The 25847-nt window shown below is 57.5% G+C and overlaps 8 protein-coding genes across 8 annotated transcripts; 4 read left to right on the top strand and 4 right to left on the bottom strand.

Annotated features, from left to right (window-relative positions):
• Nucleotides 1-1642: 1642 nt before the first annotated feature.
• Nucleotides 1643-3050, bottom strand: SLS55_002658 (uncharacterized protein; the record flags this gene model as incomplete). Its single annotated transcript, XM_066774139.1, has 3 exons — nt 1643-2293; nt 2362-2464; nt 2515-3050. 3 exons carry the CDS (start codon nt 3048-3050, stop codon nt 1643-1645), a joined length of 1290 nt encoding a protein of 429 aa, XP_066636706.1.
• Nucleotides 3051-3863: 813 nt separating this feature from the next.
• On the bottom strand, nt 3864-5783 carry SLS55_002657 (uncharacterized protein; the record flags this gene model as incomplete). Its single annotated transcript, XM_066774138.1, has 4 exons — nt 3864-4865; nt 4914-5197; nt 5266-5304; nt 5351-5783. The coding sequence occupies 4 exons, from the start codon at nt 5781-5783 to the stop codon at nt 3864-3866; spliced, it is 1758 nt and encodes a 585-aa protein (XP_066636705.1).
• Nucleotides 5784-7291: 1508 nt separating this feature from the next.
• SLS55_002656 (uncharacterized protein) lies at nt 7292-8709 on the top strand (the record flags this gene model as incomplete). Its single annotated transcript, XM_066774137.1, has 3 exons — nt 7292-7551; nt 7625-8012; nt 8095-8709. The coding sequence occupies 3 exons, from the start codon at nt 7292-7294 to the stop codon at nt 8707-8709; spliced, it is 1263 nt and encodes a 420-aa protein (XP_066636704.1).
• Nucleotides 8710-9713: 1004 nt separating this feature from the next.
• Nucleotides 9714-11062, top strand: SLS55_002655 (uncharacterized protein; the record flags this gene model as incomplete). The annotated part of the gene is made up of 2 exons (XM_066774136.1): nt 9714-9719; nt 10286-11062. 2 exons carry the CDS (start codon nt 9714-9716, stop codon nt 11060-11062), a joined length of 783 nt encoding a protein of 260 aa, XP_066636703.1.
• A 777-nt stretch (nt 11063-11839) lies between these two features.
• Nucleotides 11840-13420, top strand: SLS55_002654 (uncharacterized protein; the record flags this gene model as incomplete). The annotated part of the gene is made up of 1 exon (XM_066774135.1): nt 11840-13420. One exon carries the CDS (start codon nt 11840-11842, stop codon nt 13418-13420), a length of 1581 nt encoding a protein of 526 aa, XP_066636702.1.
• A 132-nt stretch (nt 13421-13552) lies between these two features.
• SLS55_002653 (uncharacterized protein) lies at nt 13553-15489 on the bottom strand (the record flags this gene model as incomplete). The annotated part of the gene is made up of 2 exons (XM_066774134.1): nt 13553-13615; nt 13753-15489. 2 exons carry the CDS (start codon nt 15487-15489, stop codon nt 13553-13555), a joined length of 1800 nt encoding a protein of 599 aa, XP_066636701.1.
• Nucleotides 15490-17184: 1695 nt separating this feature from the next.
• Nucleotides 17185-19439, bottom strand: SLS55_002652 (uncharacterized protein; the record flags this gene model as incomplete). The annotated part of the gene is made up of 4 exons (XM_066774133.1): nt 17185-18082; nt 18134-18641; nt 18695-19329; nt 19381-19439. 4 exons carry the CDS (start codon nt 19437-19439, stop codon nt 17185-17187), a joined length of 2100 nt encoding a protein of 699 aa, XP_066636700.1.
• A 580-nt stretch (nt 19440-20019) lies between these two features.
• Nucleotides 20020-25484, top strand: RRP5 (rRNA biogenesis protein rrp5; the record flags this gene model as incomplete). The annotated part of the gene is made up of 2 exons (XM_066774132.1): nt 20020-24864; nt 24960-25484. 2 exons carry the CDS (start codon nt 20020-20022, stop codon nt 25482-25484), a joined length of 5370 nt encoding a protein of 1789 aa, XP_066636699.1.
• Nucleotides 25485-25847: the final 363 nt, after the last annotated feature.

Below are 25847 nucleotides of genomic sequence, written 5' to 3'. Positions count from 1 at the left end.
CCATCTGTGCCGCTTGCTCTTTCCAGTCCTCATTGTCGTCTTGGATGATACACAAGGAATCAATCCAAATGTAACCACACGACACTAGTCTTGTGACCACGATGGCATCCTGGAAGGTGGGTGGGATGTCTTCCCAGTCAATGGATTTCCGTAAGGATGCGATGTTTGTTATTGTGGTTTTGAAGAGGTCGGTGGCGTCCGTCTGAGATCCCCAGCAGTGGCTGAGTGTCGTGTAGATTACCTTCGAGCCTGGATCGGGTTCGACAAGCCGTACCACTCCTCCTGTCACTTCAACAAGTCTTCTTGGGCAAACATACTCCATGCGGGGGTCACCCGGGCCGCAAGAGCTGTGCTCCAGATCGCATTCGGAGAGCCATGCACTCAGAGTTTTGCGGATGTAATCAAGCCCCGGTGCTGTTGGGATATGTACAGATTGAGATGGCCCAAAACTCTTGTGGAAAGGTTCCGTTGCTGCACTCATGTCAGCTCTGATTCAATCTTCCCTTGCCATTTTCTGGTAGCTTACCATCAAGAGTGAACAACTCAATAGGGGTTCTGTAGCTGCGAAAGAAGCAGACTTCTCCACAGCCATGAAAACTATCGTTCTCCAAGGCTTCCCGACATGACTCCCCAATTCTAGATAGAAGCAAGCCACAATCCGGTCTGATCTCGATGTAAAGATCCAAGACCTGTTCTTTCTTTGATGGATCTGCTGGCACATAGACCCTATCTTTTGGAAGCTGCCAGCATTTGTCGATGCCTTTCTGGAGAATAGAGCAGAAGGGACAGCCCCCCGCTGCTGCTTGATCAACCTCAGTGAATGAGGTGGCGTGGTAGCGACTATCGAGGATTCGGGAGCCCATTTCCCAGACGATCGTGGCACTAGGCGGCGTATAAACTTCATACCGGAGATCCAAGCAGGTAGGGCAGCAGCTGTGGTCCTTGTTGGAGCGGATGCGCTCCAGATCCATGTTGCCCTTGTCCATAACTCAAGACAAGCAGGTGGAGAAACGAGCAGCCTTCAGGGATGGAAACCCGTCTGTAGGTTTGGGGGGACTGTCGCTAGGCAGCAGGTGTTGAGCTTGCTTATCGGAGCTCTACACAGCCCCGCACTGTACGACGTCCAGAGGCTTACTAAAGCGCCAGTCTCAGCGTCCAATAGCAATTGCAAATATGTCATTGGCTCAGCAATTTAAGCGAACTGCGGTGATATGAGACTCTTTGTATCTGAAGAAAGCAATGTACGAGGCAAGAGGTGTTGAATGTTGAAGGCGAAACGTGCGGTATCAGTATTTTTCTGGTACTATGCTTCGTTGGCAACATGGTGGAAAATCCTTTTCAAACTTCACTCCGTCGCTGGTGAAGATGGTTAGCTACAGCTTTAATCGAAACGCAGAGCACCAGAAAACAGGGTGCGCACCTTTCACAATCCGCGTACTTCCGCAGGGTAAGTAGCTCTGGAGAGTAGGTAGTCGCGTCCAAGACCGACACGAGTGCCAACCCTAGCTTTCCCATGAAGAAAAAAAATTTCCGTTCCATTCGTCTCACAATCGAAAACTTTTGAAGCAACAACGCCTCTTTACCCGCAGGACGCGCCGGCCTCCGCCCTCCCCGCTCGCTCCCCAACCCCCCCTTCCACCCCTCACCGATTATTCTCCTCCCACGGCTCCCCCGTACAATTAAACCCCACCGGAGCCACAACATTCGAACACAACCAATTCGCCGGCGTCGTGCCATTAACCGTATCCAGCAACTCCACCTTCTCCGCCCTGATCCCCGTGCACGGACTCCTAGCGCTACACTGGATAGCAACATTAACATCGCTCGTAGTCGTGCCCGACCAATTGCGCAGGACGAGATCCCTGATGTTAAACGCGCTCGAGTCGCAGCCGCCGGTGGCGCCGTTGTAGCTGGTGCACTGTGTGGCGGCGAAGACGCCGGAGGCGTTGTCGAAGACGAAGTCCTCGAAGGTCATGTTGGCGGCGAAGCCGAGGCCGCCGCCGCCGCCGTTGGGGGGGTAGCCGGTGCTGTTGCCCGTCCAGGTCTTGATGTAGACGCCGTAGCGCATGTTGGTGATGGTGATGTTGCGGGCGGTGACGTTTTCGATGGTCTCGTAGACACCGTCGTACTGGCCGATGCTGCCGATGGCGACGCCCAGGCCAGTGTGGAACGCGCAGTCCTCGATCAGGATGTTGGTGCTGTTGGCCTTCATGGCGATCGAGTCGTCGCCGTTGTCGACGATCCAGTTGCGGAAGGTGATGTTGTTGGCGTAGATGGTGTCGGCGCCGTCGGTCTGTTTGGCGGGTCAGTGTCCCTGCTTTTTTTGTTTTTTTGTATTTTTTGGCCGGTAGTAGTACTCACGTTGAGGGAGGAAAAGTCAAAGCCGACGGCCTGTTTGGTGTCGGTGCTGTTGATGTACATGTCCTCCAGCAGCACGTTCTCCGAGTGGATGATGGTCATGGTCCTGGACGCGATTAATCATTCGTCTGCAACGAAGACGGCATTGTTACTTACCACATTTGGCTCTGGACGAAACGGGTACCTACGAAGGTGCTGTCCTTGGTGCCGGTGATGGTGATGGAATGCGGGCGTCCGGGGTAGTTGTTCGTGCCGTTGACGAAGTCATACCAGACCTGGCCGTTTCCGTCGAGCGTGGCGTATCCGTTGCCGTCCCACCGCACGTTGTCGCCGCCGAACAGCCAGGCGCTGGACTGGTTCTGGTAGCCCACGGGGAGAGAAGCGTTGAGCCAGTAGGGGATGTTCTTGTCCCACAGCAGCGTTCCCTGGAGGTCGACGTCCACGTTGCTGAGGCCGGTCGTGTTCATGACGGACTTGACCGTGTAAGTCTCGTTCAGGAAGACGACCTTGCCGCGGTTTTCGGCATCGTTGTGGCCGCACTTGCGGAACGCCTGGATGATTGCCGGGGCCGAGTCGGTGCCGTTGGGACCGGGCTGGACGACACAGGTGTTGGCGTTGACAGGACCCTCGGTAGGCTGGGACAAAACAAAGGCGGGCACACCGAGTGCCGCAAGGAGCGTGTTGCGGAGCATGATGGACAACGACAGGAGCGGCCTACTGCCGAAGACAGCACGTGGGAATGACATTTTGCTTTATAGCAGCAGACTCGGGGCAATTCGCACCGTTCGATGGCACCCTATGGCGTCACTGGGGATTTGACTGTGGGGAACCCGGAAGTTTGCATGTTGATCTCGGCTTGTACTCGGCTTGCCGACTCTAGATGCAGGGACGACGCTATTCCCGGCCCCTTGAGGCGTGAGGTGCCTGGACTGAGAGACGGAATCCACGTCGGAACGAGCCCGAGTCCGCCACAAGCAACCCCAAGAGCGCCTCCGCCCCCGAGACGAGCTCATGAAGCCAGGCCAAAGATGGACAAGCATTGAGGCGCCAACGGCTCGTCTCCAGCTGGGGGATCAGCGGCCAGTGCTAGCGCGGCAGGAGGCCTTGGGTGGGGCCCCGCGGCCTTTGTCCTCCGGAGCAAATGCCGACAGATTAGATCCCATGCCCGAAACCGCAGCAACCCCCGCCGTTTTCCCGCTCAGGCTTCCCCGATATGTAGGCAGATCCGGATAATGCCGACGTTTCGTCCGACAGTCCTCCAGATGTGCCTACGGATGCGGGCAATGTCGGCAATCGAAGGCCGTTAAGGTCTCCACAAGCCGTGCAATTTTTCCCTTTACCACCGTTCCATCGACGCTCTCACCGACTCGCAGTGTCGTTGATGACGTTGGGCCGTTCGGACCTCGGGCTGACAGTCGCTTCGTTCTGGGCGTCAGCACTGCGCCGTGATAAAACACATGCGCTTACTCACCGGATATCATCTGTGCACCATCACATTAAAGCCTTCAACTTTGATATTGAATGTACCCCAAAGCCGTCTGCCTGTGTACGTACATATTCCACAGCACCCCGCACGGCCCGCGGCAGAAGCCGTCGACCCAAGGAAACCGCTTCAGCACCTCGGCCAGCTCCTCTTCCTCGCCCACCCCCAACGCCTCCATCGTCGCGAAGATGCGCTCGATATACCACATGGCCACTGCCATGGCGCCCTTGACGCCGCCCTGCTGCTGCGACGCCACGCCCCACCCCACGAACAGCACCCAGAGCAGGCTGTCCGCCGACGACGCCGTCTCCCGCCAGCGTTCCACCAGCTCATGCTCGGGCACCTGGTCGAGCAGCTCGCGCAGCCGCCCGACGAAGACGAAGTGCGCCGCCATCTCCCGCGGCCCGGGGTTGAGCGCGGCCCAGACGAACATCTGCGCCGCCTGCAGCACCGCGTCGAAGGCCGTGTCCACGCTGATGGTTGCCTCGACGAGCGACGCCGGCGAGTGCGGTGACTGTTGCCGCTGCTGTTGGCGTTGATGCAGCTGTTGTCGTCGTACCATCTCTTCCAGCAGCCGGTGCTCGACATCGTCCAGGGCGGCGGCCACGGCCTTGCCGCGGAACAGGGTGCTGCCGATGCTGACCTCATGCAGTTCGCGCATGATGGTGCCGAGCTCGGCGTAGTAGTAGTAATCGTCGGCGTCGGTGCCGAGAATTTCGGCGTCTTCGTCGTCATCCTCGTCTTCCCCGGTGCCCTCCTTGTCCTCGCTGAAGACGCGCGGAAGCAGCTCCATGGAGCGGGAGTAAGCGGTGCGGGCCAGGTCCTCGAGCTGATTGGGGAGCGGCAGGCGCGGCAGCGGCGGCAAGGTGGGTGCGCAGGCGTTGGCGGCGCAGCAGAGGAACTCGATCCACTTGATGGTGCGCTGGGCGAGGTGAGAAAAAGTGAAGATGCCGCCGCGAGCAGCGACGAGGGCGAGCATGCCGTTCATGTGGCTCTCGGCTTCGGCCCAGTTTCCGATGAAGACCTACGCGCCTTTAGCTGAGTGGCATAGGGGGCACGGGGGGCAGCTTACCTCGACGACACTCAATCCGCCGACGGTGCAGACGAACGAGTCGGTGATGGGGGTGTCTGAGCCCTCCTTGGGCATGCCCTCGCGCACGGCTCGGATGCATGCGGTCAGGTACTTGCTCGCGGGGACGCTGAGCTGTTCGGCGCTGCTGGAGAGGCTCTGCAGGATGTCGTAGACGAAGAGGGTCATGTAATAGCCGGCGGGCTCGCCATAGCAGAGGTGGTACTCGGTGTTGTTCCACTCGACGCGCTCGCGCGTGTAGCGATTGCGGTCGCAGACGAAGACATCTTTTTCCAGTTAGCACGTGGCGGTGGGGAAGGGAAAGAGCGAAGAGCAAGAGCGGGCAGGCACGAACCGTCGGTCATGGGCGTGGGGCCGGGGTAATTCTCAAAGACTGGGCGAGTCAGCAACGGCAACGGGAAGGGCGGGCTCGCACGCACAGTATCGCATGGCTTCATGCAGCCTGGGACTGCCCTCTACCGGCAGCACGTCGAAAGGATCAATAAGGTGCGTGTCAATGTCCGAGATGATGCCGGTTGGACAATCCGGGGGCAGGCGCGCCGGCGCTGGGCGATCGTCGTCGGCGCCCTTTGCGCGACTCTTGCGCTTGCGCTCGCTGGTGACGAGCATGACATGGCTCTTGAGCTCCTGGGTCGAGCGGTCGTAGCGCAGGGCCTGGCGGTGGGTGCGGTGCGGGCCGTGGACCTCGACGAAGAGGAAGCGCGACGAGGCTTGGGCGGATTGGGCGGACGACGGGCCCGCTCCCCCCTGGCGCGCGGCGGCGCAGCGGTAGGGCACGATGTTGAAGTCGGGCTTGGAGCTGCGCGTCTTGTGCCGCGACATTCTCGACAGCGAGGTCTGGGTCTGGGACATTTAGATGACGTTGGGACGGAGCGCCACCGCGGCGAGGTGTTGCTTGGATGGGCGGGAGCAGCTGCAGGCTTGCGGCACCTCAGCGGCGGGGTGTTGTTCCGTTCATATGAAAGAAGGTGCAGGTGCGTTGTGTTGCCTGCATTTGCAAGAGGATCCCCGCCCCGTGCGCGCGCCGCACCCACTTTCCGCCAGACTCCCGCGCTCCGTTCGCTCTTCGAACACGACCCGCGGGAGCGGCGCAGCGGGCGACGGCTCTGGCTCGTTCCGTGAGGCGTTGCGCAGCTCAGATCACCGGCCAGCAAATCCTTCCCCCCTGAAAGGATGATTAGAATTCGTTGAGCAGCCCTGCGGAAGCAAGATGGCCAGCCAGACCACGCGGCCCGAAGCGAGTCGATAGCATGGCGTGGTCTGGGCGTTTAGGCGCCGCCGGACAAGCAGCTGCTTCGAGGAACTCAAGGGGCCCGGAATAGCAACGATCAGCACGCCCCTTCTGCCGGGGCGATCGCCCGCAACGCTCCGCTTCATTCGAACTTTCTCTTCACCGTCGACCGAGTCAGCTGTTCAACCAGTACTACAGATGAGCTAGGTACTATGATGGTTGCAACGTTTCACATGTCTGTTATTGTTGCCATGCTATAGGCTTCTTACCTCTAGGTTTGCCGATGTATTAGCCGCTAAACAGCTCGCTACAATTGCCACTCGTGGCTTGTGTAGCCACCTCTTACATACTACAGTTGCATCTGAACGCACGCGAACCATCAACATATGACCACTTCGCTTCGCCTTCGCTTCGCCTTCGGCCAAGCCGGCCTACTTTGCCGGTTTCCCGGCTTCCTCTTCCATCTACCAACCGACCCTGTCCCCTATTGGTCAATATTAATAACCTGCAACCCCGCTTTCAACGTCAGAAAAATCAATCTCCATGCCATCCTCCTACTTTCTTCCTCCAAGCTCGTCCATCGACAGTCATGCATTTCTCTCCCGATGACTTTCACAACTTGGATGCGTTGAACGGGGAAGACCGCCCCGACTTGCCGAGCCAAGCACCCGAGCGCCTCTTGCATGCCGAGAGCTTATACACAGCTCTAGGAGACCTACTTGGGAAACATCCCTGCCCGAAAAACTCACCCTTTTGGTTGCAGCAACTGCCTTCGTACTAACGGTTTCTCCTGCTGCAACATCTCTCATCATCCGGCAGCATGGTCGATGCACCCATCAGTATTCTCGATGCAAGCGGGGTGCTTTGTGAGTCGCCATCGTCACTGATGGCCAAATGTCTCGGATTTTCTCGGATTTGAGACGACAGTCCTGCGTTTTTGGTACCGCCCCGCACTAACTTCCGCTGAAGAGGCTAGGCCGTAGAGCGGACAGGATCGGGATTGATTGCTTACGGAGGAGAGGAACGTGAAGGTTAATCAGGCGCTAAAAGCCTAGGCTAACGCGGCTGACCCTCCAACTCTCTGTTCCCTTGCGATGCACTCCCCTAATGATTCTTTCGACTCCTCGAGATGACGGGCACGCTCGTGCCGCCGGGGTGGAGGTTCTATGAAGTGACGCCGGCCGAATTGGCCGTGGTCAGTCTCGTCTGGGGCTTCTCGCTCGGATGGTCCATCTTCGCGGCCGGAACCGCGCTCCGGCAGACGCTGCAGATGCGCCGCCGGAGGAAACACCTCACCGTGTACATTGCCATGGTCTGGGCCGAGCTGGTCGCCAGCTTCATCATCGGCTTCTTCGGCTGGTTCTTCATGATGGGCATGATTCCGCCGAGGTAAGAACAGCAACGAAGCACCCCAACGGAAATCACTGACACACGCCTGCGCCTGCTCTCCGCTGCTCCCCAGCTTCTGGTTCTTCTTCTTCGTGCTCGTCTTCTGGGTGATCCAGATCCAGGTCATCCTGCAGATCATCGTCAACCGCGTGGGCCTGCTGGTGCCGGACAAGCGCCGTGTGCGCAAGATGAAGTGGTGCGTCGCCGCCTACGTGGGCGTCATCAACGTCAGCGTCTTCTGCATCTGGCTGCCCGCCCAGCTCCAGCGCTCCGCGACCTACGTCCGCCTCAACCGCATCTGGGACCCCGTCACCAAGGGCCTCTTCCTGCTGCTCGACGGCTCGCTCAACCTCTACTTCCTGCGCATGGTCCGCCGCGACCTGATCGCCATGGGCTTGCACAAGTACACCACCCTGTTCTGGACCAACGCCGCCATGGCCGTCGTGTCCGTCTTCATGGACGTAAGTATCCCGATATCCAGACATCAGTTCCCCGCCAAGCCCCGCCAATAGTCCCCTCCATACTGACGAACCGGCCAACCAGGTCGCCATCATCCTCTCCATGCTCTTCAAAAACCCCTTCGTCTACGTGCAATTCCACCCCCTCGCCTACCTGATCAAGCTCTCGATCGAGATGGCCCTCGCCGACCTCATCGCCAAGCTCGTCCGCGCCGCCGCCTCGGCCTCGCACCACGACGCCGAAATCAACGTGGGCGACAATATCAACGCCTTCGGCACTAGCAGCGCTGATAGCACCCTCCTTCTCACCATCGGCAATCCCAATTCCGCCTCCTTCTCCTCCGCCTCCGCCTCCGCCGACAAGAAACGCAAAAACAACACCACCGCCGTCAAAAGCACAAACGTCGACGACGGAGGCGGCCGGCGCGGAGGAAGGCAGCAGCAGATGGAGCTGGAGCTGGAGCAGGTTTCTGCTGCTGGGAGCCGGCGACAGGACGTCGGCCGCGGTGGCGGCGGTGCGGCGGTGGCGGTGGCGGCCTCTTCCGATGACGACGGGATTGTCGCCGTGGACGTTGCGGACGAGGCTGGGGCGGGCGGCAGGGCGGCGGCGGCGGACGTGGAGGGAGCGTTGGACGGGAAGGACGGGAAGCGCGGGCGAAAGTTTGTGGAGTTTGTTGGCGTGTCCGGGAGTGATGGATAAAAAAAAGCCATCGCGTGGGCTTAGCGTGTATGTGTGTATGTAAGTGTGTCGGGCCGGGTGGATTCTCGCGTAATGTCTTTTTCTAGACCAGGAACATATCATCGGCGTTCTTCCTTTCTGCTTTTTCCCCCATCTTTCTTGCTCTTCCCTCTCCATCATCCAATGATCCGGTGGTGATATGTGACTCGAGTAAGAGAGATCTCTGAAGCCAGTGGTACGTATCTTGTGGAAAGCGTATGGAGATTGCGATGCAGATGTTCTGCCGGAGTTTTAAGGGAGCCGCTTCCGTAAGAGGCGCCGCGAAGTACGTAGATCATGAGGCTAGAGTTCGCGTAGTCGTTGGCCAACTGGACGGCCTCACCGATGGCTCGGTGTAGCGCATTCCTTTTGTCACCAAATTCCCCGGCCGCCAAGACCTTTACGCTACTATTAGCTACATTTAAGGGCATTTGCTATCTGGATCTTTACTGGCTACGCTACAAGGACTTTAAGTGTATTGCACATTAGCTACCTTATCATACTTGGTCTGTGCGCCATATACTCGATAGAAAGCTCTTTCTAGAACATAATGCTATTCAATTAAGATTTTAGACTTTGAACGACTCGTAAAATTCTCAAGAAGGCTTAATTCATGGCCGACTCATGTAGGGCGTTACGTGCGTCGTTGCTTGCGTTGCTACGGGCGGCATTGTGAGCGGCGAGCGGCGTTGCGAGTATGAACGTCACGTAATTACGAATACTTAGCAGAGCGGGTAATGAGAAGACGGAAAAGCCGAAACGATTGGGCTGGAGTGCGCTAGTGGGGGTTGGGCGGAGCTGGACAGAGCTTGGAAGGGCGGGACTTGCAGCCCTTGGTCTGATGCGGGGATTTTCGCTGATGTTCTGTCTTCTTGGTTTGGCGTGCAATGCTACAAGGCTACAGGCTGTGGATCTACTGACCCTGACGTGGATCAGAGGTATACGTAAGTAGGCAGGGAATCTTGCGGCTTGACTCCCACTGCATCATGCTTGTCAAGCGTCATCAACAAGTTTTCGGGCGATTCCGGCAACAAATAAAGCCCATCCCCTGTCATCATTAAATAGTGTCGAATGGTCTCGCTGTACTTCGGGAAGGAAGGGCGAAAATATCAGAATGGGGACCCTAAACCATCCAACGAGCCAAGGGGATTCAACAAGAGTGGTATGGCCCCAACCAGTCAAGTTATTTCCAAAAAGCATCGTGCCCGCCGTTTTTACACCGTTCCTACTCCCTCTAGCAATGACTTGGAGATTTTGGTAGATAAGTCAGCCTATCTCCTTTCGAAACCCGTTTATCTCGCAGCCCGCACGACCATCGTCCGCACGTGCTTTAAGAACTTGATCTTACACAAGTCGTCTACTAAGCATGAAGCTCCTTCCACTCCTTTCCATTGTTGGTTGCATGATTATGGGCCTAGCAATATTCACAAGGCGATACGCCGTTATTCCGTCAGTGATTCCCCGCGCGCCCAGCCATTCCACCAGTGCTAACCATGACCCCAGACTTCTTCCTAGGCCAACCGCAGACCCACTTCCCCCAGAAGCAAAGCTATGCCAGCTAGACTCCGTACGCGAAAACTCCACGTGGGCCTCAAACACGCGCATCGGGAAGTGCACCGCGTTTTTCGGCAAGATGCGGCCAACATACGAACGGGCTCGGCGCTCGCACGACATGCACAACCGAATCCACGGCATAACGCCGCTCGTGCTGCGGCAGCAGCTCGTCGAAGGGCTCTGGAACAAGCCGGCCTTCATCCTGTCGGTGATCCTGGACGAGCTGCGGAAGCCCAAGGACGAGCGGCTGCAGTGGCTGCTCTGGGTGGACCGCGACACCATCGTGCTCAACCCGTGCGTGCCGGTCGAGGCGTTCCTGCCACCCGCAGAGGAGGAGGACGTGCACATGGTGGTGACGAAGGACTGGAACGGGCTCAACAACGGCGTGTTCCTGGTGCGGGTCAACGAGTGGGCGGTCGAGCTGTTCAGCGACATCCTGGGCTTCCCCTACCACCGGCCCGACGTCGAGCTGCGCTTCACCGAGCAGAGCGCCATGGAGAAGCTGCTCGACGAGGACAAGTTCCGCGACAACACCGTCTACGTGCCCCAGCGCTGGTTCAACGCCTACCAGGGCCGCGACGACGAGAAGCTCGAGCCCTTCCAGACCCGCCGCGGCGACTTCCTCGTCCACTTCGCCGGCGTCGGCGACCGCAGCAAGGAGATGGAGTACTGGCTCAACATCGCCGAGAAGCACGCCCCCGACTGGATGCTCGACTTTTACCGCACCGCCTACCCTGCCGAGACCGAGGAGTTTTGGAGAAACTATGCTGATCAGGAGTGAGCAGAGACATGCTTGTTTTCTTTATACATCCCAGCCCATAATTGGAGGATCAACCAGGCGGTACTGATGGCATTGGAGTCACTGTAAAATGCTTAGATGTGTTTCAAAATCTCCCAGTCCGGGGTATTTGTCACGATGCGTTGCCAAAATTGAACGTGAATTGCAATTGCGGTGTCGTCGGGTGATGATATTGTCCGCCCATGGGAGGCCGCAAGGGGATCGAGCTGAGCGGTTGGCTGGAGCCACTGCGAATATTGCTTTTTGCTTTTTATTTTTACGTTGGCAAATGTAACGACGGTGCTGACGCCAAGCAGAGACCACCATGTCGCTGAGGCAGTAGAATGTGATTGAGCACCGATGTGGCTGAAATAGTTCTAACCACAGTCTGCCTAGCAGCCAATGCGCTTTTCTGAACAAGGTATAGTCCTCGCAAGCCTGAGGGGAATAAGCGGGGTGGAAGTGTTTACTACGGTTGCCCTGCCGTCCACAATTCGAACCACATGGCCGCGCCAACCGCCCAAACGAAATCAAGACTGCCGGCGCGCAGGCGACTTGCAGAGGTATTCGATGCCTGCATCACTTGCCGGTACGTCTCTAGACCCAAAGAAAGTGAGGGCCCGAGCTGATCGCCCCTATAGCAACCGAAGCGTGAGATGCGACAAGCGGAAACCTGAATGTCAAACGTGAGTAGTCCAGTGCGGCAGTATTTCCGCAGTCACTGTTTGGGTGTGTTTTGACCAGAATGCCTCGGGGAACAGATGCGTTAGAGGCGGCCGCATGTGCCTCGGTTATGCTGGCCCCTCGAAAGAGGTCACTGTCAACGCTTCGGCTTCCCGTCAACTATTCGACCTTCCAGAAAAAGCCGATGAGCGTCGAGCATTGGATTTCTTCGCATCCTGCGCCGCCGCAAATCTTTCAGGGTGGTTGGAAGAAGGCTTTTGGTATCGGACCGTGCTTCAGCTTAGCCACGGCCAACCCGCAATCCGCCATGCCCTTATTGCACTTAGCTCGGCCTATGAGCAAGCAAGCTCGAGTCAACCAATGGGAAAGGCCCCAATCCTCCTACACTACAACAGGGCGATCCAGCATCTCTACCAACAGAAGTCCGGCTCTGCACAGTCTGCTCTGATCCACCTATCGTCATGTCTGCTGTTCACATGCCTCGAGTTCGTCCACGGAGACAGCAAGTCTGCCATGGCACACGTGGTGTCTGGCCTACACATCCTTCGCGCTTTCAAAGACCATTTTGATAACGGGCCAAACCACCACCACCCGGACATACAAACCATCCATGACGACCTCGCGCCCATCTTCTGCCGGCTGTCCATCTTCTCCAACCTCATCGGAGAAGTGACGCCAGTAATCCACTTGAAGAGCACAGACACAGACGACCTAAGTCGCTTCACGTCGCTCTCAGAAGCCCGAGACGGCCTCACCGACCTCATGAACGACGGCATGCGCTTCGTCTGGTCCATCACGCCCGCAAAGTACACCGGCACGCTCTCCACCGCCGACATCATCCGCCAAGTCCGGCTCGAGCTCCTTACATCGAAATGGTATCGCCGCTTCTCCCTCCTGCGCTCGCACCTAACCTCCTCCTCACCTCCTGCCCCTCCACACAGCGCCCAAACCATCGAACAAGGCCTCGCCATCCTCGAAACGCACTTCTACATGGCCCACACCTTCACCGCGCTGCTGACATCCAACACCGAGTGCGCGTGGGACCCGCATTTCGCCGAGTTCGCCAAGATCGTGTCCGTGGCGGAGGACCTGATCGTCGCCCAAAAACGCGGGCGCAACGGCAACGAAACCTTCTCCTTCGAAGCCGAGCTCGTCAGCCCGCTCTACCTCACCGCGCTCAAATGCCGCCACCCGCGCCTCCGGCGCCGGGCCGTCGCGCTGCTGGAGCGGCTGCGTAGGCGGGAGGGCGTGATTGACTCGAGGCGAGCGGCGCGCGTGGCGAGGGCGATCATTAAGATCGAAGAAGGGGGGGAGGAGGGGTTGCACGGCGGCGGCGAGGGGGATGCCGTGCCGCTGTTGCCGGCGGAGCGGCGCCGCGTCCAGTTTTTCTTCGAGCCGGAATCGGTGGTTCCTGATCAGCACCGACACGACAACGCCGCGCTCCAGGCGGCGCAGTTCGGCGCTGGGGAGTCGAGGGGGCCGTGTAGCATTGCGTACAAGACGTGCGAGGGCATGTTTTTGAAGACGAGGCTGGAGGAAGGTGGGCCGGGCGAGGCTGTTGATATGCAGAGCAGCCGCGGTGGTGGTGGCGGTGGTGGATCGGGGGCGCCGGATGGTGCTTTCGGCGGTTACAAAGAGTTTGATATTGCGGCGACGAGGTTTTCGCAACGGCTGTAAGGGTGGTGTCGACCCTTGTATGTATCATTCTTGAGACCACTCTGCAACATATTCCCCTTGTGCGGAATTATCATGAGAAGATCGGTGATAGTGATCAATTGAAATACACTGAAAGCCCTGTAACCCAGTCCATCACTTGAACTCGAATCCCGCATACCCCTCGGCAGCGCATTCCGTCAGGCGGGCATAGTACGTCTGCACGCCACCTAGAAATAGCAACGGCTGCCTCTTCTTACCCGGGATATTATCTCCCATATACCACTTCAGCGTAAGTCAGCATACACATATCAGCCACCCAAAACGATAGGGGGAAGAAGAAGATGACCACTCACACTCTTCGTCTCCGGCAACAGCGTCTTCCTCGCAAGCTCATCCACCAGGCGTACCCACTCCTCCTCGCTCTCCTCCCTCGCCTCGACCCTCTCCAGTCCCTTCTCTCGCATGTGCCGCATCAGCCCCACGATCCAATCGCCCTGCATCTCCGCGCATGTCGGCCCGTTGCAGAAGGCCGTCGGGGCCTGCGGGCCGTAGGTGAAGAACATGTTGGGGAAGCCGGCGCAGGCGAGGCCGAGATACGTGCGCGCGCCGGCGCGGTCCCACTTCTCCTTGAGGGACTGGCCCAATGCAGTGGTGGCACCATCCGCGCTGCGGCGGCGAATGTCGATCTGCGAGATGCCGCCGGTTATGGCGTCGAAGCCAGTGGCGAAGACGATGCAGTCGAACGCGTGCTCCTCGCCCTCACCACCACCACCACCACCACCACCCTCCCCGCCACCGTCCTTACCAGCAGCAGCGAGAACAGGGGCAGCAGCCGTGCGAATCCCCCTCGGCGTCACCTCCACGATCGGCGTCTCCTTCAAATCCACCAATCGCACGTTCTCCCTGTTAAACGTCTCGAAGTACCCGTCCTCGAGCGAGATGCGCTTGCAGCCGAACGCGTGCGGCTGCCGCATCGGCGCCAGCTTCTCCCTGAGCGCCTCGTCGGCGATGCGCGGCCGCGTCTTGTCGCGCCAGAAGGCGTACGCCTCGGCGTTGGCGCGCGGGTCGGCCAGCATGTCGGCGTAGCTGGCGAGCCAGAAGTGGAAGTCGCCCTGGGCCCAGAGCCGCTCGTACGTCGCGCGGCGCTGGTCCGCGTCGTCGTCGAAGGTGAGGCGCGGGAGGAAGTTGTAGTCGAAGCCGGGGAAGGACTGCGTGCGGGAGGCGTAGAGGGAGGAGGGGTATCCGGCGCGTTTGGATCGGAGCGGTTCTTCCTCCACTTCCACTTCGCTGCTGCTGCCGTTGCTGTTGTCGCCGCTGTCGCTGCTATTGCCGCTATTCTTGACCTCCTCCTCGTCGTCGTCGTCCTCGTCGTCACGATCCAGCCGCTTCTGGCCCATGGGCAACGCGAGATTCGGCGTGCGCTGAAAGACGGTCAACTGCGCCGCCGTCTTGCCCAACTCCTGCACCAACTGCACCGCCGTCGCACCCGTCCCGACGACAGCGACGCGCTTGCCCTCCAGCTCAATGCCCTCCTCGGGCCACTCCGCCGAATGCAACCACCTGCCCTCAAAGCCCTCCAACCCCTTAACATCCGGCACATACCTTTTCGCCGCAAACCCGACATTCAGCAACAAAAACCTCGTCCTCACCACCTCCTCCCCCTCCTCCCCCCGCGTCGTCGTCCTCACAACCCACCTCCCCTCCCCCTCCTCCCACGTCGCCCCCGTCACCTCTGTCCCAAACCTTGCATCCCTGCTCAGCCCCAACGATTCATCCACATGCTCAAAATACTTGCGCAGCTGGCCCGCGTCGGGGAAGCGTTCGCGCCAGCCGCCCGACTGCCGCCACGTCTCCCAGAGGGCGTCGCGCGGGGCGGAGAACTCGTAGTGCGGCACGGGGCTGTCGACGCGCGCGCCTGGGTACCGGTTCGCGTGCCACACGCCGCCGAAGCCGCCGCCGCGCTCGACGAGGCGGACCGCGGGGTGTCCTTCTTGGTGTTGTTGCTGTTGCAGGCGGTGCAGCTGCCATGCGCCGCCGAAGCCGCCGCCGACGATTAGGGCGTCGAGGTCGGTTGGTGAGGGTGGTGCCATCGCTTTTTTTTTTCTTCTTCTTCTTCTTGGTGGTAAGGTAGGTATGCGTGTTTTTTCTGACCCGGTGGCAGACAGAGGGTGGTGTGCGGAGGCGTGTCCGGATTTATATTTCCAGATACGTCATCCTTCCGCGCTGGCCTGCATTGTTTTCTTCCCTTTTTGTCACAATTGATGCCTCGATTAGGCTACGGCGTTCTGTCGCTTATCCAGTTTATATGCGTGTAGTGCATGCAAGGTGTGTATGCAGTAGTGCAGCGTCGTGAACAGCGGACCCCACGCAGCCCTACCTACTGCGCGCGCCTTGCACACCAATCACTCTCATTTCGGTCTTGCCCAATCCTAACTCCTTTCCTTTTTTGTCACAATTGATGCCTCGATTAGGCTAGGGCATCCTGTCGCTTATCCAGTTCATATGCGTGTGGTCGCATGCAGGGTGTGTGTAAGCAGTAGTGCGCGGTCGTGAACGGCGGACCCCACACAGCCCTACTACCTACTGCGCCTTTGCAACCAATCACTCTCATTTCGGTCTTGCCCAAACCTAGCAGCGCGGCACACAATTGACGGAGCATCTTCCTTTCACGTTTAGCCAAAACGCATTCCGGCATGTACGGACGGCAAAAAGCCCCCATGCCACTCACCGATGTGGGCCAATGGATACCTTCATTTACACTTCGGCAGGTCGCGCGGAGGGCTTGCTCGGTGGTGCCAGCGTCGTAGCCACCTTTTTCTGCACTTAGAATAGACCTCGGACCCTTTTGTCTTCTTATGAGAGGTGTAGCTCGCTGACTGGTCTTGGACGTTGAAGTGATGAATGAGGCGGGGATGGACCGGCGGGGCGGGCCGCCCCCTCCATAGGTGGGGTATACCGTTGGTACCCACTCTTCAGCTGAGTGCTCCACCCGCACAGAAGCTCGCCGGTGGCGCTTTGCTTTCTTCGTAGCATTGGCGCTACGAATGGAGAGGCCGGTGCTTTAGGGAGATTACTCTCGGAAGCTTTGGAGCTAGTATCGGTATCGTCCTGGGCGGTGCTCTGTGCCTCCAACCGGTGTTATTATACTGAATAAGACAGTTTCTTGTCGCTTGTACTTACAGTTCTTCGGCCGGTAATACGCACAGCTCGGCGCTATGACGGTGTTGATCCTGGAACAGGACCCAAAAGAGCGCAAGAAATAAAACTATGCACAAACGCTAAGAACTCGGAATAGACATCTCAGAAAAGTACACATGAAGCAGAGGCATGGTGGCAAGGAATATCCTTCTCAATTCTCCTGTGTACTGCAAATCCACGCAGCATATTCCTCCCTGCTATCCAACGCGACCGACCTCTTCTACGGGGTATCAAACAATTACAGCATCGTAGGTAGCCACTTCCCGAGTTTTATTCCATGGGTTGTTCCCTCCACTCGCCGGATCTTCTTTTCGACTTTCCCTTTCGGACGCAAATCTTTAGAAAACCCTCTTCCCATCTTTCATTAGAAATCTTTCAACAACGCCGTCATTTAATCCCTTGCCAAACTTCTCATAAATGTGCCTTTGGCACCACTTTTACCCTTCTTCCCTCCGCAAATGATGGTTTCTGCCTTTCAAGCAATCGGTATAGGCGCAAGTATCGTAAAACAGGACCGTTCTCTACTGTTCCGTCCGAGTTGATAGCAATGCTCGAGCTCAGTAATCGTTCCAGCATGGGACACTCCTTCATTCATCATCATCATAGTCGCCGCCGACATCCGCCCAGCCACAGTTCCATCTCCTGCCCTCAACCTCACCGCCAATCCTGAGATCCCTCGCTGCTTCACGGTCCTCGCGCCAGCATCTTGCCGTGTAATCGTCGCCAATGGTGACAAGCTCGCCTTCGCTTGTCCACGTCAGGCCCGTGACTTCCTTCGAATGGCCGCGCACAAGAGGCGTTCCACGGTCGTAGATGGGTACCGTATCGTTCATGCGAGCGTGGAAGGAGTGCATGTTGCGGCGAAGAATCGAGCGAGGTCCGGCAAACGTCGAGTCGGATGTGGATGGGCGTGAGGAAGATTCCGCAACAGTGCGCTTGAGCATGGTCTCGTCGGTCGGGAACAGAATCGGAGAGCCGTCGCTTGAGCCTACAGCCAGCATCTCCTCCTTGTCGCCTCTGGCTTTGCGAACCGAAGTCTTGACCCAGAAACTTGTCGCGTGAAGCCTGGGGTGTCTAAAGCCATAGAGTGGACCCAAGCCCTCCTTGTCGGGGCTAGCAAACTTTCTCTTCTCACTGTTGGTGGCCAGAAGCTCAGGAGCATGACCCAGAACCAAGTGACTTGTCGAGTATGCGTAGATAGTGTTGTCCCTGCTTAGAGCAAAGAGACGGCTGCCGTTGCCATTGAGAGAAAGTGAGTTGATTCCGAAGTGGCGATGCTTGCTGTGTGACTCGGGTTGACGGGTAGTAGCAATAGGGACTGCGCGACGGTTGTAGCGGCCACGAATATCCCAGAGTTTTACGGCTGTAGATGCTTCAGATGCGGTAAGTAGGAGGTGTTCGCGGCCTGGCGAGTTGAGGAATGAAATAGCGGTGATTGATACATCTCCCCGGCGGCTAGCAACTTCACCCTTTGAAGGGCCATCCCTGCTGGAACATTAGCAAAGAAGATTGACGCAGCTGGTAATCGTGCTGTACCTGTGTGCTGCATTTGTATGCGACGCTACATTGCCCGCACTGAGGCGCTCAGCGTGGGCACCGGTAATGGAGTTCCACGGGCCAATGCATAGACAGTTGCTTTCTTGGACCGTGGACTGTCCATCGAAACCGATAAGGTTCCTAATAGCGCCCTTGGACCCGTTGACCCTGAGGTCCCAGATCTGTACAGTGCCATCGCGAGCCGAGCTGACGACAACATCGTCGTTACCGGGCTGAAAGCGGACCTGCTTCACAGACGATTGGTGACCAGTAGAGCCGCCCAATATGAAAACGCTCTGTTGAGTCTTGACATCGATCACATGGCTGGTCTGGTCTCCGGAGGCCGTAGCAAGGAGAAGGTCATCCGAGGAAAAGGTAAGATCCATTACAGCGTTGGTGTGTGGCCTGAACTTGACATGGGCCGTGTCGAAGGGGGGAGTGCTAGCATTTGCCGTCTCTAGAAATGCGACGGTTCCATCTTCGTCTCCAATGGCAACCAAGGAATTAGCTGTGATGGATGTTAGCTCAACAAGACTTGCGTGGTGATGAGGATCCACTGACTGTTACAAGAAGCAGCACAGAACGGGATATCGGCATCGAAAGAGTAGACCTCGTCTGGCTTGGCGTAGAAGTTGGCCGTCTGATCCCTCCAGTCACCACAGTGATCGTAGATTTTGCCACGTCCTACACCACACCGACCACCGAACGTCCGAGTAAGAAGTCGACCAGAAGTGCTGGAAATTGGAGCACGACGGATTGGCTCGCGATAGACCTCCACCTCATCTTCCTCTTCCTCATCCTCATCGCTCTCCTCAAGAATTGTCGTCTCAGCATCCGACGCTACCTCGTCCTCATCCTCCGCAATATCGAAATTGACTGCACGGATGCAACTCCGGGCCTTCTTCGAGGGTGACGGTTGTATAGGAGAGCTCTCAGGAGAGGGCAGGTGCTTCCTCTTCTTGTCGGAACGGTGCTTAGGGGTGACGAAGTTCTCGGAGTCAGCGACATTGGTGTCGGAGAAGACGACAGTACGCCTGGGAGTGGCCTTTTTCCGGTTCACGGCATTGCGGGTGATGTCACGCAACTGGCGGCCGGATGCACCGTGGCCAGTGCCGCTCCTGGTGGTCCTGGGAGTGAAGAATTTGTTGAAACGCTTGGGAGTAATAGGCGGGGGCTTCCTGATCTTGTTGCTGCGGCTGCGGAGAGGTGATGACGGCGGAGGGGACGATGCTAACGATTGCGAAGACGGGGGTAAGTGGTCGAACAGGTCGTCCTCGGACACGGGCAGGCCGGTGGGATCCGCCATTGCTGCTTAGATTAAGGAAATGCAAGGAGAAAGGGTGCTCATGAGCAATGGTGGGCGGGAGTTGGGGTGGATGGCGGAGGCAGGAAAAGAGATGATGTGCGGCCTGGGAGGCGGCTGGGCCTGCTCGGGTCCACAGTCGCGTCGCGTGTCCCGCGTTTTGCGTGTGCGCAGCGCCACTTTCCCGCAGCAAAGGGAAAGGCAGTTGCGACCCGTTCCAATGACGAGGCGGCGGTCCGGATTCTGTGGGGGCCCGGCTAGCTCAGCTCAGCTCGCAAACGCGCGCAATAGGGAGCGCCGGCCGAATTGGGCAAGGAATAGCCGTGTGCGCCGCGTCGCGAGAACGAAGCTGTCGCGTCCAGGATGTGGCGCCCGAGTCGGCAACGCCAAGTCCTTAAACTGATGTGGCCAGTAACAAGCCGCCCGATAAGATATGCGGCCACTGACGCCGAGGCCGGCCCGCCGGAGAATCGAGGCGCCGCCAAAATTTTGGCTGCAGCAAAAGTTCCCGCAATGCGCGCATCCGACCTGCACGCCGTTTGCTGAGCGGCAGTCGACCATTTTCCTCCCTCTTTCCCTCAACATGGCTCCCATAAAACGCGGCGCCGACAGCGACCTCGCCGGCCCCAAAAAATCAAAGCATACTGCCGACGAGCGCGCCGCAAAGCGCCAGCGGAAATCCGATGTCGCCCCGAACGACTCCAAGCCGAAGCCTGCGGAGAAGGCTCTGCCCGTTGCCTCTGTGTTGAAGCAGGAGGAGCAGTCTTTCCCCCGTGGTGGCGCTAGCGTCCTCACTCCTCTGGAGCACAAGCAGATTCAGAATGAAGCCGCCCGTGACGTCCTTTTCGAGCAGTCAAACAAGAAGGCGGGCAAGGGTGGAGACGGTGACAACGACGTGGACATGGAGGATGCCGAGGGACAAAAGGCGACTAAGAAGAAGAGGAAGTCGAAGGGCCGGAAGAGCGATGCTGCTGAGAAAGAGGAGGCAGGAATCAAAATCGAGGGCCTGAGCTACAAGCGCGTGGCGCCCGGCTCAACTATCCTCGGACAGGTCACGCAAATTACCTCCCGCGACATCGCCCTTGCGCTCCCCAACAACCTCATCGGATTCGTTCCCTTGACTGCCGTTTCCGACCAATTCACCGAGAGAATCGAAGCCCTGCTGGATCAGGACGAGAAGGAGGATGCCGACGCTTCTTCGGAAGACGAAGACGTGGAGCTGAAGAACATTTTCAGACTTGGCCAGTACCTGCGTGCCGTGGTCACTTCCACCGGCGAAGACGCTGCCAAGGGCAGCCAAAAGAACAAGAAGCGCATCGAGCTCTCGGTGAAACCTCAAGATTCGAACAACAGAATATCCAAGTCGGACCTTGTGCCGAATGCAATGGTACAGGCTTCGGTCGCTAGCGTGGAAGACCATGGTTTGGTGATGGACCTCGGTCTGGCTGATGGCAGCATCAAGGGTTTCATGTCATCGAAGGAGGTCGGCCATGGCATCGATCTTGCCAAGGTCGAGAAGGGCGCGGTTTTCCTCTGCATGGTCACTGGCGTGAGCTCCAATGGAAAGATCGTGAAGCTTTCGGCGGACTTCCAAAAAGTCGGCAATGTCAAGAAAGCCAACTTCCTTACTGAAGCGCCTACTGTCGACGTTTTCGCTCCCGGAACTGCCGTGGAAATTCTCATCACCGACGTTACTGGGAGCGGTTTAGCTGGAACCATCATGGGTCTGATTGATGCTACGGCTGATATCGTCCATGTCGGCGCGAGCTCGACTCAGCAAGACCTCACTACCAAGTACAAGATCGGCGAGAAAGTGAAGGCCAGGATCATCTGCACATTCCCAGGCGAGGAGCGTCGCAAACTGGGAGTTTCGCTCCTTGACCACGTTCTATCCCTTTCAGAACGCCACTCTGCTGATTCCAAGGCTCCGCTTGACGTGCTCCCGGTTTCGTCCATTGTGGAGGAGGCCAAGATCACCAAAATCGAGCCGAACTTGGGAGCATTCTTGGACGTTGGTGTTAAGAGGGTGCCGGGCTTCGCCCATATCTCCAGACTTTCTGACGACAAGATCGACACTTTGTCGGAAACTTCCGGTGCCTACAAGCTCAACTCGACACACCGTGCGCGTGTCGTGGGCTACAACTCTATTGACGGCCTCTACATCATTTCGCTCGAGAAAAAGATCCTTGACCAGCCTTTCCTTCGTGTTGAGGATATCAAAATCGGAGAGGTCGTCAAAGGAAAGGTCGAGAAGGTCACAATCACCGCCAGGGGTTCTGGCGTAGTTATCGTCAATCTCGCAGATGGAATCAACGGCTTGGTTCCGGAGACTCAAATTGCTGATGTCCATCTTCAACACCCCGAGAAGAAATACAGGGAAGGAGTGGCCGTCACCGCAAGGGTACTGTCAACCGACCCTGAAAGGCGTCAGACTCGCCTCACATTGAAGAAGACCCTTGTCAACTCTGACGCCCCCGTCTGGGCCGACTATTCCGACGTACAGATCGGCGAACAGGCTCCTGGTACCATCATCAAGATCCTCCCCGCGGGTGCGATTGTCCAGTTTTACGGAGAGCTCAGAGGATTCCTCCCTGTTTCGGAAATGAGCGAGGCTTACATCAAAGATCCTGCCGAACATTTCCGCGTCGGGCAAACCGTCACAGTTAACGCCCTTTCGGTCAATGCAGAGCAAGACAAGATGACTCTGTCGTGTAGAGATCCTGCTTCCCGTACCGCAGCTCAGCAAGAAGGCTTCGACTCTTTGTCGGCTGGAAGCATCGTCAAGGGTGTAGTTTCCGAGAAGTCTGAGAAGCACATCACCGTGGAGCTCGAGGGTACAATCATCAAGGGCACTCTCAAGTTTGGCCAGCTCACGGACGGCTCCGAGAAGAAGGAGGAGTCCAGGATGAAGAGAATCAAGGTCGGACAGACTCTTGAAGATCTCGTCATTCTTTCCAAGTCGGACAAGAGGCCTGTGGTTACGCTTTCCAACAAGCCCAGCCTGGTCGCTGCTGCAACCTCGGGCGCTTTACCCACAAAGTTTGAAGACGTCAAGGAGGGCCAGACGGTCAGCGGCTTTGTCCGCAACATCGACGACCAGCGTGTCTTCGTCGAGTTTGCCGGTGGTCTGGTTGGCTTGCTGCTGAAGTCCCAGATGAAGGATGATATGCAGAAGACGATCGGGTATGGCCTTCGGAATGATTCTTCGGTCACTGGCCGTGTCCTCAATGTTGATGAGAGGCAACGTCGCTTCCTCATCACGATGAGGGATGCTCAATCATCCGAGAAGGCTTCGTCGAAGGCTTCGAAGGGCCCCGTGACTGACGATGCACTGGTCAACCCGGTCGACGAGAGCTGCAAGACCATTTCAGACCTTTCGTTTGGCAAGCTTACCACCGCACGCATCACTTCCGTCAAGGAAACCCAGCTGAACGTGCAGCTTGCTGACAATATCTCTGGACGTGTCGATGTATCTGAGGCCTTCGACGACTATGAGCATATCAAGGACAACAAGCATCCTCTCCGTCAGTTCAAGGCTCGACAAAACATCCCAGTCAGGATCATTGGAATCCACGATGCGAGGAATCACCGTTTCCTTCCAATCTCCCACCGCACCAGCAAGGTTCCGGTATTTGAGCTGACGGCCAAGGCTGTCAAGTTGTCCAAGGAGTCGGACCTTCTCACCCTAGACAAGGTGGCTGTTGCCTCTTCTCACATTGCTTTTGTCAACAACATTGCTCAGAACTGCGTTTGGGTCAACATCACTCCAAACATTCGCGGCCGTATCGACTTTATGGATTTGGCGGATGATGTTTCTCTCCTCAACGACGTTGCGGCAAACTTCCCAGTTGGCTCCGCAATCAAGGTTCGCGTCAAGAATGTTGATGTTTCAGCCAACCGTCTCGACCTTACCGCGACTTCGGACTCTACAGTCAAGCCTACTACGATCAAGGACCTTACCCCTGGCATGATTCTTCCCGGTCGTGTAACCAAGGTTTCGGAGCGCAGCATCATGGTTCAGCTCAGCGAGAACGTTTCTGCACCAGTGACTCTTACAGAGTTCACCGACGACTACGCGCAGGCCAACCCCACAATCTACAGCAAGAACGACATCGTTCGTGTTTGCGTTCTCGACGTCGACGCACCCAACAAGAGGGTTCATGTCACAATGAGACCGTCCAAGATTCTCAGCTCTTCGCTCCCGGTCAAGGACCCCCAGGTTCCCAACATCAGGCATCTGAAGGTCAACGACGTGGTGCGTGGCTTCGTCAAGAATGTAGCTGAAAAGGGTCTGTTTGTTAGCCTTGGGCCCAGCGTCACTGCTTTCGTCCGCATCTCCGATCTCTCGGACTCTTTTATCAAGGACTGGAAGTCAGCGTTCGAAGTTGATCAGCTGGTCAAGGGCAAGGTCCTCCAGGTCGATCCGCAACTGAACCACGTGCAGATTTCGCTCAAGGCCAGCATGCTTGACAAGGATTATGTTCCGCCGGTCACCTTTGAGGATATGAAGGCTGGCATGATCATTACCGGAAAGGTCCGCAAGGTGGAGGACTTTGGTGTCTTCATCGTCGTCGACAACTCAAAGAACGTCAGTGGTCTGTGCCATCGCAGCGAAATCGCCGATCAGGCTGTCGAGGATGTGCGGAAGCTGTACACCGAGGGTGATGTTGTCAAGGCTGTTGTTCTGAAGGTCGACAAGGAGAAGCGCAAAGTTAACTTTGGACTTAAAGCCTCGTATCTCAAGAACATGTCTTCTGATGCCGAGGACAGCGATGAGGAAGGTGGTATCGAGCTCGATATGGACGACAGCGACGAGGACGAAGAGATGGATGATTCTGAGATCGATCTTTCCAACGTCAAGGACATGGAGAGCGATTCGGAAGAGGATGATGACGAGTCTGCAGACGAGATGGATGTCGACTCGGCTCCGTCTAAGCCCGTGGGCGGTCTCAGCACGTCTGGCTTCGACTGGACCGGCAACTCCCTAGAGAAGGAGCAGAAGGCACAGGCGGACGACTCTGATGACGATACGACGTCCAAGAAAAAGAAGAAGAGCAAGAAGCCGACCATCAAGGAGGACCGCACCGGCGATCTCGACGTTCACGGCCCGCAGTCGGTTGCCGATTTCGAGCGTCTTCTCATGGGAGACCCGAACAACAGCACCCTGTGGATGCAGTACATGGCCTTCCAGATCGGTCTCAACGAGGTCCAGAAGGCTCGCGAGATTGGCGAGCGCGCACTCAAGACGATCAACATCCGCGAGCAGGAGGAGAAGATGAACATCTGGACCGCTCTTCTCAACCTTGAGATTGAGCAGGGCAACGACGACGCCGTGGACGAGACCTTCAAGCGCGCGTGCGAATACTGCGACCCGGAAGAGATGCACAACAAGCTCATCACCATCTACACCAGCACCGGCCGCCTCAGTGTAAGTTTTTTCTCCCAACGTTCCCTTTCCAACACACACACACCATCATCCCACCGCAAGAACAGAACGCTAACCGCTGCCCCCCTCCACCACAGAAAGCCGACGACCTCTTCCAGCGCATGACCAAGATCAAGTCCATCACCCCCAACCCCTCCTTCTGGCTCAACTACGCCACCTTCGCCATGACGACCCAAGCGCAGCCCGACCGCGCCCGCGCCCTGCTCGCCCGCGCCACGCAGTCCGTCCCCGCCCACCACCACCGCCACCTCGCCGCCAAGTTCGGCGCGCTCGAGTTCACGTCGCCCCACGGCGACCCCGAGCGCGGCCGCACCGTCTTCGAGGGCCTGCTCGCCACCTTCCCCAAGCGCTGGGACCTGTGGGACATGCTCGTCGACCTCGAGCGCAGCCGCGGCGAGAAGGAAAGCGTGCGCGCCCTGTATGAGCGTATGGCCGGCGCCCGCATGAAGGCCCGCCGCGCCCGCTTCGTCTTCCGCCGCTGGGCCGAGTGGGAGGAGAAGAACGGCGACGCCAAGGCTAGGGAGCGCGTCGAGGCCATGGCGAGGGAGTACGCCGAGAGGTTGAGGGAGGCCAAGGGCGCGGAGGAGAGCGATGAGGAGTAGGTAGTAGGTACTTGGCTGTGGTAGGTAACGGTTTTTCTCGAGGGGGTGAGGTTTGTAGGGTCTGCTCTGTTCTCCCACCCTGGTTTTTTTTTTTTTTGGTTTGTATGTACAAAGCACAGCGGCTGCGACGAAAAAAGTTCTTTCTGGTGGTTCGGGCGTTCTGAGAGTGGGCGGTGGGCAAGGCTTGTAATGCATGGCACAGAGAGAGAGAGAGAGAGAAAAGCGTGTATAGGCAGCAGCAGCAGCGCTTTGCTTGGATAAAACATATCATTTGAATTTGCGTTTTTTTCAAAGTTTTTTCAGGGCTTTCCTATCGTATTGACATCGTTCTTTCGTCGTCGTGTCTTCCTCAAGCCGTTGAGT

This window comes from Diplodia seriata (genome assembly GCF_021436955.1).
Source record: "Diplodia seriata strain FDS-637 chromosome Unknown scaffold_2, whole genome shotgun sequence".
Lineage (NCBI taxonomy): Eukaryota > Fungi > Ascomycota > Dothideomycetes > Botryosphaeriales > Botryosphaeriaceae > Diplodia > Diplodia seriata.
The sequence above is the reverse complement of the archived record's forward strand: the minus strand, read 5'-3'. Positions and strand labels throughout refer to the sequence as shown.